Source organism: Crocodylus porosus, unplaced genomic scaffold, assembly GCF_001723895.1.
Source record: "Crocodylus porosus isolate Cpor-Errol unplaced genomic scaffold, CroPor_comp1, whole genome shotgun sequence".
Classification (NCBI taxonomy): domain Eukaryota; kingdom Metazoa; phylum Chordata; order Crocodylia; family Crocodylidae; genus Crocodylus; species Crocodylus porosus.
The window spans coordinates 9,312,861-9,326,614 of NW_017728886.1; the positions used below are offsets into that span (position 1 = coordinate 9,312,861).

The 13,754-nt window shown below is 44.1% G+C and overlaps 1 protein-coding gene and 1 long non-coding RNA gene across 4 annotated transcripts in view; one reads left to right on the forward strand and one right to left on the reverse strand.

The window, feature by feature from the left end:
- Nucleotides 1-630, forward strand: part of LOC109306654 — a 12,212-nt gene extending 11,582 nt beyond the window's left edge. Inside the window, exon 3 of the long non-coding RNA XR_002100069.1 lies at nucleotides 564-630. This is a non-coding gene — a long non-coding RNA (uncharacterized LOC109306654). The remainder of the gene's footprint in view (nucleotides 1-563) is intronic.
- Nucleotides 1-13,726, reverse strand: part of TTC21A (tetratricopeptide repeat domain 21A) — a 69,352-nt gene extending 55,626 nt beyond the window's left edge. For all 3 annotated transcript variants that reach the window (XM_019530162.1, XM_019530146.1, XM_019530154.1), the window contains exons 1-7: nucleotides 13,656-13,726; nucleotides 13,248-13,377; nucleotides 11,295-11,408; nucleotides 6,327-6,493; nucleotides 5,475-5,597; nucleotides 3,779-3,936; nucleotides 287-371 (exon numbers count right to left, since the gene is read on the reverse strand). In XM_019530162.1, the coding sequence (XP_019385707.1) occupies nucleotides 287-371; nucleotides 3,779-3,936; nucleotides 5,475-5,597; nucleotides 6,327-6,493; nucleotides 11,295-11,408; nucleotides 13,248-13,377; nucleotides 13,656-13,682 (804 nt within the window). In that variant the 5' untranslated portion in view covers nucleotides 13,683-13,726. The remainder of the gene's footprint in view (nucleotides 1-286; nucleotides 372-3,778; nucleotides 3,937-5,474; nucleotides 5,598-6,326; nucleotides 6,494-11,294; nucleotides 11,409-13,247; nucleotides 13,378-13,655) is intronic.
- Nucleotides 13,727-13,754: the final 28 nt, after the last annotated feature.

Below are 13,754 nucleotides of genomic sequence, written 5' to 3' on the forward strand. Positions count from 1 at the left end.
CGGAGGTGGTTCAAGCACCTACATTGAACACCTTCAAGAGTAAATTGGATGCTTATCTTGCTGGGATCCTATGACCCGGCTGACTTCCTGCCCTTTGGGCAGGGGGCTGGACTCGATGATCTCCCGAGGTCCCTTCCAGCCCTGATGTCTATGAAATCTATGAAATCTATAAGATCATTCTTATACCACTCCTCTGGAAAGAGTGGAATGAGGTTTTTCGGTATCACAAAAGGTCATGGCCTCAACAGGAAGTCTAACATACTAGTGATTCTATGATAATACTTACCTCATCATAATTTCCAGTCCTTGAAAGCTCATTTACAATAACAGTTTGAAGTCCATCTATATTGGTCTCATCTTTGCTCAGGATTCTTAAACGATAATTATATGTCAGTTGCATAAAACTTTACAAAGCAAAACAGATTAAAGTTAAGATAAATTTAATCTTTTAAGAGTCTGCATCTTCTCTCACACTGTAAAGACTAGCTACTGACAGAAAGACAAGACGGACTTCCATTTGTTGAAAACAAGGTGTAATGGTAGGAAAGAAAGTGACTCTAAAGGAAACTACAACATGAAAAAGAAAGAAGCCAAACTCAACAGCGACAAATATTTTCTAAGCCTTTGCAAGAAACACAACTTCATTCCCTGAGGACTAAACATCTACAATCCTCTGACTACTACACACAACTCCAAATATGCTTCACAGCTATGCAGAACTTCAGAGAAAATTAGAAATCATCTGTTTCACCTAATCTACTACAAAAGAGACCAACTCAGGAAGCAAATCACCACATACTACAACAACTCAAAAGACAGAAATCCAATCATCTTCCCTAATAATATACAATGGATTCAAAGAGACTACGAAAACCTTTCTACAACATTCATCCTACATAACAAGTTCCCCAGTCACAAAACAACCATCAGAGGAACAACACCAACACCTTACAACATTCCAACCTCAGACTTGATAAAACTGAAAGCAACAACCAACCCACAAATATTATCAATCTCTCCACACACACGTTTACCAAAACTGAAAATCTGTCCTTTCTAAAGGGCTAAATTTCTGTCCACCAAATACCCTAATAAAATACTTCAGTGTGGAGAACTAGAAGAATTCTTCTGACACCTCTGCCTCAAGAAATATTTCCACGACCAAACTGAACCCACTCCCAACAACAACTCATTCTCTGACAACATTCAGGAAAAGATCAACACCAAAACCCCCAAAAACCCATCAGATTGGACACCTCACAGTGGACAAAACCCTAACCTTGACCGCTACATTGACTGCTTCAGGGAAAGAATGAACAATGAAATAACCAGCAACACACACCACCATAACAATCTCTCTCTACCAGAGAAAACGGCCATAAAATCTCTAAGATCTAACCACCAAACAGTAATAAAACCAGCAGATAAAGGAGGAGCCACAGTCATCATAAACCATGAAGACTACATAAAGGAAGCCAACGGACAGCTCTTTGACACCTACTACAAAGAACTACGAGAAGATCCTACTCCACTTTTCACCAAGAAACCCAACAATGCCATCAAATCACTTGCATCAAGACTACAAGAAAAACTACAGACCTTGATCCCCGCCCCCCTGCTACCTAACCTGGGGACTTTTTATATGCTCCCTAAAATCCACAAACAAGGGAACCCTGGCAGACCTATCATATCCAACCATGGGACCCTAACTGAGGAAATATCAGGTTTCATTGAATCAATCCTAAAACCACTCATCACCCACAGAGCAAGTTTTGTACAAGACACTACAGACTTTCTATGGAAAACATAGACCACCTTCACAGCAGCACCCTCCTAGCCACCATGGACATTACCAGCCTATATACCAACATCCCACACCAGAATGGCATCCAAGCCTGCCTCACATATCTACAGGAACAAGATTACAACTCCGAATACAGACCCAAAGATATTACTGACCTTGTAAACTTCATCCTCACACACAGCAATTTCACTTTTAATAACCAACACTTCCTCCAGATGATGGGAACAGCAATGGGCCCCAAAATGGCCCCACAGTATGCCAACCTTTTTATAAGCCACCTGGAAGAAGACTTCCTCAAGAACTGCACCATCAAACTCTTGTTATATTTAAGATATATCGATGACATCTTCATCATTTGGACTGAAAACCTACAATCTCTGATTTAGTTCCATCAGAAATTCGACAATCACCCTCCCTCCATCCAACTTTCTCTAAAATACTCCAGCACCAACACCTCCTTTTTAGACATGATGATCAGTATCCAGAATGATGAAATAAGAAACCCACGGACCAACATACATATCTGCACAAAACCAGCAATCACCCTAAACTCGCCAAAAAAACTGTGATATACAGCCAAGCCCTCAGATACCACTGAATTTGCACTGAAGAGAACACCTGAGATTGCCACCTCACCAATCTTAAAAAGGCTTTCACCCAACAAGAACACTCCTCCAGAGAGATTGCACATTTGAAAGAACCACCCAGATACCATGTAAAGAACTGCTGCAGTACAGAAGAAACCCCCCCACAAATCACACACTGCTGGTTATGACATATCACCCCTCCCTCAAACCCATATGGAAAATCCTCAAACAATTGCAACCCATACAAGAAAGAGACCCTATTCTTCAAAAGAACTTCCCAGAGCCACCCAATCCTAGCCTTCAAACAAGCACTGAACTTCACTAATCTCATCACCAGAAGCAAACTTCCTCAGGCCCAGAACACACCAAACGGACCCAGACCATACCATGACAAGAAATGCAAAACCTGCCAACACATCTCCACCACCCCCACAATCACTACACCCCACAACAGAGCCATCAGCATTCTCAGGTCTTTCAGCTGCACGTCCAGAAATGTAATATATCTCATCCAATGCACCAAATGCCCTGACGGAAAATACGTAGCAGAGACCAAACAACAACTGCACACCAGAATGAACGCACACCGGACATCTATCAAAGACAGGAACACCCAATGACTTGTGGGGGCACATTTCTCCTAAGAAAACCACTCTCTCTCCAATCTCTCAGTCCTAATCCTCAAAGGAAACTTACACAACACTTCCCAGAGATGTGCCTATGAACTCCTCTTCATCAACCTCCTGGATACTAAAAATCATAGACTGAATATAGACATTGGATTTATGACACATTATAACCTGCCTGACAGCTAACTTCCCAGGTACTTCTCCACTATTCATCCCCCTTCTCTCTTCTCCCCCCCACACCCCAGCCTGTCTCACCCATTGACTCCTCAATCTACATTTTCACTGACTGCCTGTCTTGTGTGCAGACCAGCCCAGCCTTTGGCTGCTTTACTTTTCCTTCCATCCAGGAAGAGCACACACTAACTGCAGAAACTTCCTTAGCCTGATGAAGGGTTTTTGAACCTGAAAGCTTGCTTAATAATTGGTTTTCAGTTATTTTAGTTGGTCTAATAAAAGACATCAGATTCACACAAAGAACCTCATCTGTCTAAAGGATCTGAGAATTTACACTACCTGACATAAAATGGAGCACGAACTGTTGACACAACACTCATGACATTTTCTTTAATGCTAGAAAAAAAAATTAGACACTTTGGAAGAAAACCATTTAAAATATTTTAAGTTCAGAAACTTGCTCCAAATCAATGAACTTGGATAAAACCATGACTATATCTACATAGTTTAACCTAGTGATAAGCACAAGAGGATTAAATAGATAAGTAGTAACACTTTGGTTTATATTTTTTATCAACGCCTACCTTTGTGCAGTCTCTAAAGTTTGCTCCCAGTTTTGCTGAGCTAAATATAGCCTCATCTTTAGGATTAATGCTGGCATGAAACTGGGGTAAGTGACTATTATTTGATTAACAACTTCCAGAGCAGCTGAATAATTCTGTTGTATCATGAAATATCTTATCTATGGAGACAAAAAAGGAAAACTATCCTGCTGTTTCAGGAAAAATGGCGTATTTTACTGATGTGTTAATTAACTATTATTAAATTGGTAGCAAATTATCATCTGTTGAATTAACTGAACTGGAAAAGGATTCAGACTAAATGTTATTACAGCAGTAGGAGTCAACAGCAGAGTGGGGTTAAGGTAGGCCCTCAGCCTTCTCCACATAGTCATTACAAGGCTCACCAGTAGCTACTGTTGACAACTGAGTCCCTACAGTTGCCTCTCCTATCCACATACATTGTCAGGATTAGCAAGGGAGGAGCCTGAAGTCAGGGAGAGTTAGGCACTTTGTCTCCCTAGGTACCTTGGAAAATCACACTGGGTACTTAACTGAATATTTAGACACCTAAAAGGCCTTTGAAAAACTGGTCTTTGTTGCAGGGCAGTAAGGTGCGTGCTCCTTTAAGAACAGAAACAGCCTAGGGAGCAGGCCCTAAGAGCCAGATAGAAACCCCACAGGTGCAAATTGCTATGGCAGCCAGCTAATGAGAGAATTAGCTGGCATCTGCAGCTGGTCAGGTGACCAGAAGAGGCAGGGCCCTGGGTATATATAAACCCCAGGGCCAGGACTAGAGGTTGAGTTCTCTGTCTGCAGCCAAGGGGGAAGGAGTTCTTAGAAGAAGCTCACCAGAGAGGATGAACTGCCTGTTCTACCTCTGGTAGGATTAAGGGGCTTCAGGAGCTCACCAGATACCTTGGCCTACAAGGTACTTAGTACTGGGGGGAAGTTTGACTTTTTTAAAGGGACAGAGCACACCTTGAACTCCTTGTATTATGTTATAGCCCAGGAGCTTATATTTTAGTTGCTGTTTATAAACTGGTGGACTGGGCTGAGGCTACTGGGGGAGAAGGAGGCCTCATTCGGAGCCCACTACAGTGAGTGGACCTCAGTGCCAGGGGTGTGGTGACAAAGGGGATGAGCGGATCCCAGTGCCAGGGTCTGCAGAGAGAGAGAGACAGGGCTGCAGAGAGCCCTGCGATGATTGGAGGCCCAGTTAAACTAAGACCTCAGAGGGACAATGTCTAAATGTTATCTGCAAGGCTTGGGGCGTGGTAAAGGGGCAGTTTTGGAGCCATGCATCTAGCCCATAAGGCTTAGGGAATCCCATGAGGTATCCATGTTGAGCGGGACCCAGAAAGGGGCCAAGAACCCATGGGGGTCAGCAGGGTCCAGCAGGACTGTGTCCAGACAAAAAGATCGAGGGCAGCCTCTCTATATTACAATTACCAGCAAGACGTGGCAGGAGAGGAAAAGGGTGTCCGCTGGGCAAGATTGGCAGATCATGGAGCCCTAAGGGCATCACGGCCATCCCTGGGGACCCCATCCTGTCACAGTCTTATATTCTCAGAAAACAATATGGGGTAATCAATGCAATGGGTGATCACAGGAAGAGGAAGGTGTCCTGTGTCCTGTCAGCCAAAGTCTGGCACAAGTAGAAATATAAGAAAGAAAGTATAAAAGAGTTATAGAAAAATTTAAGAATCAACAGTCATACCTTTCCCATCATCCCAAATATATCAGTAGTGTCTTGTGTCCCTTCATCTAGGTATTTGATAGATTTCTTGACAGCATTTGGTTTGTCAGAGGTGGAGTACACCCATCCTTTAAGCACAAGGCCCTGTAAAAATTCAGATAAACTGTACTTTGGGCACATCATATCAGGCAAATGAATGACTTAATTTGTTTAAAGTACATTCACTTGTTGTTTATGTTATAATGAATTAAATATTAAAAGGATGCTGATCACAAATTCTAAATAGCTTGGAAATTATTTAAAGCAATGGAGCAAGCTGCAGAATCTTTTGCCATATAAGCAATATTTGATAGAGTTTAATAGGCATGTCATCTTACTTAAAATGTATGCCTCAATTGACTTGCATCAACAAAAAGGAGCATAGATTTTAGCCCACCATGTTATACTTATGAAACAGTTGTTCCACTTTCGTGGCACTATAATGAAGCAGTTTATCTATTTCTTTCAAACCAGCAAGAGTATACAATACACACTATTGTTTTGCTTAAGCGTGTAGAGTGAAAATGGCTTACTCAGTTTTTACAGCATATATAATTAGACACAATAATAAATCAGTGAATATAGCCAGTTTCATTTTTTACTGCAGAAAGTCAGCATAATTATTTTTCTTTGCAAAAAACCCCATGTTTGCACTATAAAGATTTTGTATGAAACAGGGCATGGAAATCCAACTTTAGATACAGTACATATTTATGTATTGCTGGCTAGTATTTTATTATATAACTGAAATGTGATGTTCACATTTTAATTTTTAAATCTCAAGAACTTCTGCCATTGTTTTGTCTTATAAGTAAAAAATCTAATATATACTACCTCTCTAGATCCATTAGACATTTTCAGCATTCTGTCAATGTATTCAGCTGCTTTATCATTTTTACCCATTAGCCATAGAAACATTCCTGCATAGTACAGTGCATTAATCCCTGTATTCTTCCGAGTTTCCTTGAATTTGTTCTCCAGCTCCAAAACAGCCTCACGATCTGAAAGCAAATATTCAAACCAATAATGTTTAAAGTACATCAAGAACTTCTGTATTGCCAAAAGTTGCCAAATGAACCAAAGGCCCAATCCTTCAAATACTTATGCACATGGATAACTGTGCAGATGGGTAGGCCTACTGAATTCAAGGTTATTTATGCATAGAAGAGTTTGCAAAAAAAGGACATTAAAATGTTCAGGTTTTCCCTCTCGTAGGGGATTTAGATGCAATCCTGGGAAGTGTTGTGCACTCAGTATTTCCGATTACTCTAACAGGACTTGAAAGTTGGGTCTTCTAAGATCAAAAACTTTTTGCACACAACTTCATTTATCTCCTGTTTGTCTCTTTCTGGTTGTGAAATGCTCTTGTGTATAAGATACCAAATACCATATCACAGATACAGAGTTCCTGGAATCACCCGAACAATAAAAGAGCTTTCATAGTAAAGGTCTTGACTTATAAAATCCTAAATGACCTAGGACCTACATAGCTAACACACCACCTCGTCCTTACATTCCATCATATTACCTGAAGTCAGCCAAAAGCAGCCTCCTGCAAGTACTAAAAGTACACAAGTTTGCTTGGCAAAACTATGAAAGAAGTTGTTTCTGTTAGTTGCTCCTCAGCTCTGGAAATTACTCCCCTCTGAGGGCCATCAGAAGCAGATCTAGACATCTCTAGGAAGCACTGTAAGACTTTTATTTGAGTAGGTTTTTTGGATTGAGGGTACTGTTCAGGGGATTTGTTGCTTATTACATATTTATTCTATTTTAATGTTTTAGCTGTTTTTTACAACTTATCTTTTATTGTAATCCACCCTGAGTCTTTCTCAGGAGGGAAGCATATAAATCTAATAAAGGAAGAAATTTTATAATCTAGACATTTTTACCATGTCTCCTTTTCCTCTTGCTATTCAATAGTCTTCTGATAAACACACTTTGTTCCCTCTACATAACTTCTTTCTTTCCCAATTTCTCTCATATATCCTCTATCTCCTCCTTCATTTCTCTCCTTTTTAACAATTATGTGATGATGCTAATGTCAAGCTATACTGCTTGTACTCATCTTGCTGTTTGAAGTTAACATTAGGAGAATAAAATCTTGCTAATGTGCCCTATAGACTTGGCCACTTATGGGAAATTACAGGAAACAACTGTGAAAACAACCAATTTTAAAAACATCTAGTTTACTGCATGATACATTATATTTTGCCCATTTTTAAATAAATGTAGTTTAATTGTTTATAATACAGTATCAAAAATGTTCCACAATATATTTTATAATGTAATGTTGCTGTAGAAATAGCACAGTTTATAGCATTCTGCTATGAAATCTCTGTTGATAATTCAGGTGAAATTGCTGAGTTTAGGATAACTGTCATTTTTGCAGATTAGTACGATAAGATCCCAGTAGTTCATTAAATATATACGTACATACAGGAATCATACAGCCTTCCTCTGAGGTCAGAGGGCAGTTTCTAGACAGACAGCCAATATACAGCATACTGTACCAAAGTTGAAAGAATTTTAATTAAAAGAATACTTGCTTTGGTAAGTGCCATGTGGTATAATGCCTGAAACAACAGTTATGATGGGTTTTAAGACTGCATCCAAAATATCTGCTTACTGTAACTTGCAAGGAACTTACTTCATTTGCAAAGGTAAATGTCACAGTCAAGTTGGTCAAGATTTAAAATAAGGGGGTTTAAGGGGTTTCCTGGTTCTATAGAAGTCTTGTTAGATCAATCGCCAATGCTTATACCGCTAAACTATCCTGCTCTCCAGGGATCTGGGTTTTTCATTTCCCATGGAAAAAAAGAGGATTTCCCCCTTTACCCGAGGAAGAATATGGATTTCTCATTTTAGTGGAGAAACGTGGATTTTGCACTGCAAAGAGCTCTCTGCAGGCTGGCAGAGTTCCAGCCTGCAAGGGGCTGGGGGGAGCAGGAGGAGGGCAGTCAGGCAGGGGATGCCATGTATGTACATGAACATGCCCACCAGGCAGCCTGGAGAGCAGCTCCTGCAGGTAAGTCTGGTGGGGTTGGAGAGGAGGGACTAAGACCCCCCATAGGTAAGAAGGGGAGGGTTGTGCAGGGCTGACGCTGGGGGGTGGGGGCCAGCTCCCCAATGCTGTGTGCACTCCTGGGAGCTGGGGGCAGAGGGACCCATGCCCCCCAGATCTGTGTGTGGGGTGAGGGCGGGTGCAGGCTGCCTACTGTGGGCTTGGGCTTCCTGCCCTGGTGCCTTTCCCCTGAGGCCTCTGAAGCCCGGCGGGTGGGACCCGGTGCCGCAGGTCAGAGTGGGGCGAGGTGGGGAAGCTCCTTCCTGCTGCAAGCGCCGCGCTGCCCTGGCAAGGTGTCACCTGTGCACCCTGCAACAGCATGGGTGGTGGCATAAGGTTGCGTCCCTCTCTGCTGTGGGGAGGGCAGGGGGCGCATTACCAGAGTAGCGTGGGGTTTGCAGCAGCAAGGAGCTTCCCCACCCAGCCTTGCTCTGCCCTGCCATGCTGGGTCCTACCCACTGGGCTGTGGAGGCCCAGGGGAGGGCAGCGGGGCAGGAAGCTTAGGCCCACTGTGAGCAGTCCACACCTGACCCCACCCCATGCACAGATCTGTGGGGCACGGGTTCCCTGCCCCACCAGTAGTGCTCACAATGGCAGGGAGCTGGTCCGCTTCCTGCCCAAGCCTGCCCCTGCCCCCACATGAGCTCCACGTCGGCTGTGCTGCCTAGGAAGGAGGGGGAGCTGGGCTCCACACTCTGCTTTGCTGCAGCAGCTGCTATCTCCCACAGGCAGCAGCTGGGGTTTGGGCACTGGAGCAGGGGGCTGTGGACTCGGGTCCTGGCCCCATAGTCCTGGCAGCTGAGGGCCCCTCTGGCAGGGCTGGGAGGGCAAGGGGCTGTGGGTGGGGAATGAGGGATACCAGCAGGGCCCAGGGGGCTGTGAGTGTGGAGTAAGGGGCACCAGCAGGGCTGGGAGCTATGGCTTGGGAGTGAGAGGCTTGGTCTTGTGCTTTGTAAGGTCAGGGGGCAGGGGGAGCTCTGATTTTCCGTGATAAAAAAACCTGAAATCAAACACCAAAATGCATAGGTATTTCACATTTATTGTATTACAGTGATTGAGGCACTAACAGGCTTCTAAATTGCTTTAAAATTGTAAATATATCAATAAGACATTGTGTTCAATTTATACCTATATATAGTAATGTTTCATTTTATTCGCAGATTTGGAGATTTTAATCAGAGAATTTGTGATTTTTTTTTTTTGGTTTTTTTTTTTTTTTTTTAAGCAGGGAAAACCAGGATCCCTTCAGTGAGAGACATGGGACTCTTTAGCCTGGAAAAGCGTAGGCTCAGGGGTGATCTGATGGCCACCTATAAGTTTATCGGGGTGACCACCAGGATCTGGGGGAATGTTTGTTCACCAGAGCGCCCCAAGGGATGACTAGGTCGAACGGTCACAAACTCCTGCAAGACTGCTTTAGGCTGGACATAAGGAAGAATTTCTTTACTGTCCAAGCCCCCAAGGTCTGGAACAGCCTGCCAGTGGAGGTGGTTCAAGCACCTACATTGAACACCTTCAAGAGTAAATTGGATGCTTATCTTGCTGGGATCCTCTGACCCCAGCTGACTTCCTGCCCTTTAGGCAGGGGGCTGGACTTGATGATCTCCCGAGGTCCCTTCCAGCCCTGATGTCTATGAAATCTATGAAATCTCATAACATTAGTCCCCAAAACTTTGCTTCATAAGATAACTGACCCAAGACTGATATCTCATCATAAAAACCTAGTGAATACAAGTTATAGTAGATTTACTGCAAAAGAGCTGGTTAAGATGAACTCATGGGGTACGTCGCCATGAGTGGAAACGTGTGTTTTCCTGGAGACAAGTAGCAGCAGCAGTGTGCTGCTATATGTCCCCAAGGAATACCCATGCCACGTATGCTCTGGAGCGTGGCATGTTGCCCCAAGTTGAGTAGGTGAAGCTGGGGCCAGCAACTGTGCTGGCCCCAGCAGCCTTACCTTATCTGGGGTCCTGCAGGAGGTTCAGCCACAGCATTCCTCCAGCAGGCAGCTCGGCCAGGAGCCAGAGTGTGCCTCCAACTGGCCAAACTCCAACTTCAGGCAGCGTGCGCTGCTGCCACATGAGCCACCCCACTTTTTTTAGGCACAGTTTTTTTTGACCCTGGGATCTCCCAGAGTCAACCCCACCCCCCGACAGTGCGGGGAATATCTATGTGTGTGGTGTGTGCAGTACTGCATACTGCATGTTCATGCTCATGTGGATGCACCCATTGTGTATTCTACGGTTTATGTCAAACAGTTGTATGAGGTTAAAACTACAATTTTTTTTAACTAGGATTTTTACAATGAGATATCTCTTATAACATACACCTTATTGACTGGTGAAAGCTCTAAGCTTCCTGATACTTAGCATGTATGTAAATTCACAAGTTCAAAGTGCTGTACACTGGACCAAAAGCTTACAAGCTTTTGGGAACAAATATTAACACATTTAATTATCAGAACAACAGAGAAGCAGGTTACTGAGCAGTCGAGCAGATTTTCCTTTTCAACGATTTTTTTTTTTTATTATTATTATTAATGCAGCAGTAGTTTTTGGGCTATTCTATCCATCAGACAGTGTACTCTTATTTAACACGTCTGGTAAAGAACATGTAATTCTGTAAAATAATCCGCATTTTTATCTAGTGTCTATATCTTAGTTTAATGTGCAGACGTAGCAAAAGATTACTGAGCTTGCAGGTTCATGATGAAGGACACACAACAGACAAGAAAAACTCACCAATGGCTTCACATCTTTTGTGTGCATAAATGAGCGCCAAAAGGCAACACAATGACATATCGGTGTGACACTTTCTGGCATCCTCCAGCCACAAAATAGCATCTTGTATTTGATCTGAAAGACATGACAGAGGACTCATTCTTATCGTTTTAGCAACCATTTAATTAGTTGTAGATGGTAGCTATGTGTTTTATTGATGTGCTGAGTCACAGGAGTTAACTAGTTTCTAAATGTGTATTTGTTTGTATGTTGTCCTTGCAGAATGTTTGCCACACCAAAGTGTTATGGAAGCACACAAATGTGATCAAGCCTGTAGTTCATCATCATTGGCTTAGCTGCCTATTACAGCAGAAGAAATAAGAACTGCTTGGAGATGAGTTATTCCCTTCTTTCTGTTTCTTTCTAAAAATGGAAAATAAGATAGCATACAGACTTATGTGTTCAGGGAGGCATGAGCTTTTGTAAGTGACAACCTATGGCATCATATATGCTATACCATCAGATGCAGTAGGCTGTCACCTATAGAAAGCTCATGCCTCTCTGAATAAGCCAGCCTCTAAGGATGCCTGTAGACTTGCAGGGACACTGCTTCAACACTGTAATTAAAGTGTGTTGGAACAGATTTGATTAATTGCATCTGCTGCAGTGTGCTAATAAGCGTGCTCTTGTGTGTGCTTCTGCAGCCTCCACATCTTGTGCATTCAGCATCCCCACGCTTCAAAATAGTGGCTGGAGCACTTTAACCAAAACTTGTGGAACAAGCTTTAGTTAAAGGGCCCCTACCAACATTTTGAAGTGTGGATACACGAGACCCTGCAGGCACTAATTAAAGCACTCCCACCCACCACTGGAGAACATGTAAAGATGCATCCTGCTCTGTATAATTATACTGATACCATTTCTCACATGGACAAGCCCTGCATTCACTGTGTCATCTGTCCCTTCCCTTAGCAAGTTTGCAGAGGACACCAAGCTGGGGGGTGTAGTAGATATGCTAGAGGGTAGGGCTAGGATTCAGAGAGACCTAGACAAATTGGAGGATTGGGCCAAAATAAATCTCATGACAAGGACAAGTGCAAAGTCCTGCACTTAGGACAGAACAATCCCATGTACCGGTACAGGCTGGGGACTGAATGCCTGGGCATCAGCTCTGCAGAAAAGGGGGTTACAGTGCACAATATGCTGAATATAAGCCAGCAGTGTGCCATTGTTGCCAAGAAAGCTCATGGCATACTGGGTGGCATTGGTAGGAGAGTAGCCAGCAGATCAAAGGAAGTGATTCTTCCCCTCTGCTATTCAGCACGGGTGAGGCCACATCTGGAGGGCTGTGTTCAGTTTTGGGCCCCTCACTACAGAAAGGATGTAGACAAATTGGAGAGAGTCCAGCGGAGGGCAACAAAAATAGTGAGGGGGACTGGGAGGCATGACTTGTGAGGAGAGGCTGAGGCACCTGGGCTTATTTAGTTTAGAGAAGAGGAGACTGAGAGGGGTTTTAACAGCAGCCTTCAACTACCTGCAGGGGGTTCAAAAGAGGATGGAGCTGGACTGTTTTCAGTGGTGGCAGATGACAGAGAAAAGAGCAATGGGCTCAAGTTGAAGCAAGGGAGGTTTAGGTTAGATATTAGGAGGAATTTTCTCACTAGGAGGATAGTAAAGCACTGGAACAGGTGACCCACAGAGGTTGTGGACTCTCCATCCTTGGAGGTTTTTAAGACCTGGGTGGACAAAGCCTTGGCTGGGATGATGTAGCTGGGGTTGGTCCTGCTTTGGGCAGGGGGTTGAACCAGATGTGACCTCCTGAGGTCCCTGCCAACCCTCCCGTTCTACAGTTCCACGAACACGTCCTCTACTGAAACTGAAAATACAGAAATGACATGAGACCCCCCCCAAAAAAAGAAGAAACCAAAGAAGCACTGCTCCTCTTTCCCACCGCAGTCCATCCTTCGCATTTACCTAAATGTAATGCTGCATACGCCTTGAAAAACAGCCACATGGGACCGCCGGAGCGCTCGTCCAGTTCGAAACTTGCCGTACGCATCGCACGGTTGAAATATTTTTCCTGTGCATAAAATATTACACAAGCCTAGAGGAAAAAAGACCAAGAAAACTCATCTTATGTTATTATTATTATTGTTAATGTGCCACCCCCGTGAGGAGACCCTTGCCGGAGGAGGAGTGCTGCTGCCGGTGATTTCTGGCAGGCCGCACGGCTTCATTCACCCGCCCGCGCGGCGCACGCAAGGGGGCCTCTGGGGCAGGAGCGAGGGAGGTTCCCGAGAGAAGGACAACACCCGGCCAAAACACCCCCCGGCCGTCTGCATGAGGCTGGCATACCGCCCGGGCCGCCTCGCGGCCTAGTACCAGGGCCTGGGGGTCGGGGCCCGTCATAGCGGCGGCCCCTTGCTGCGGGGAACACGGCCCCCGCCGCCGCGTCCCAGCAACCAGCGGCCCCGCCCCGTT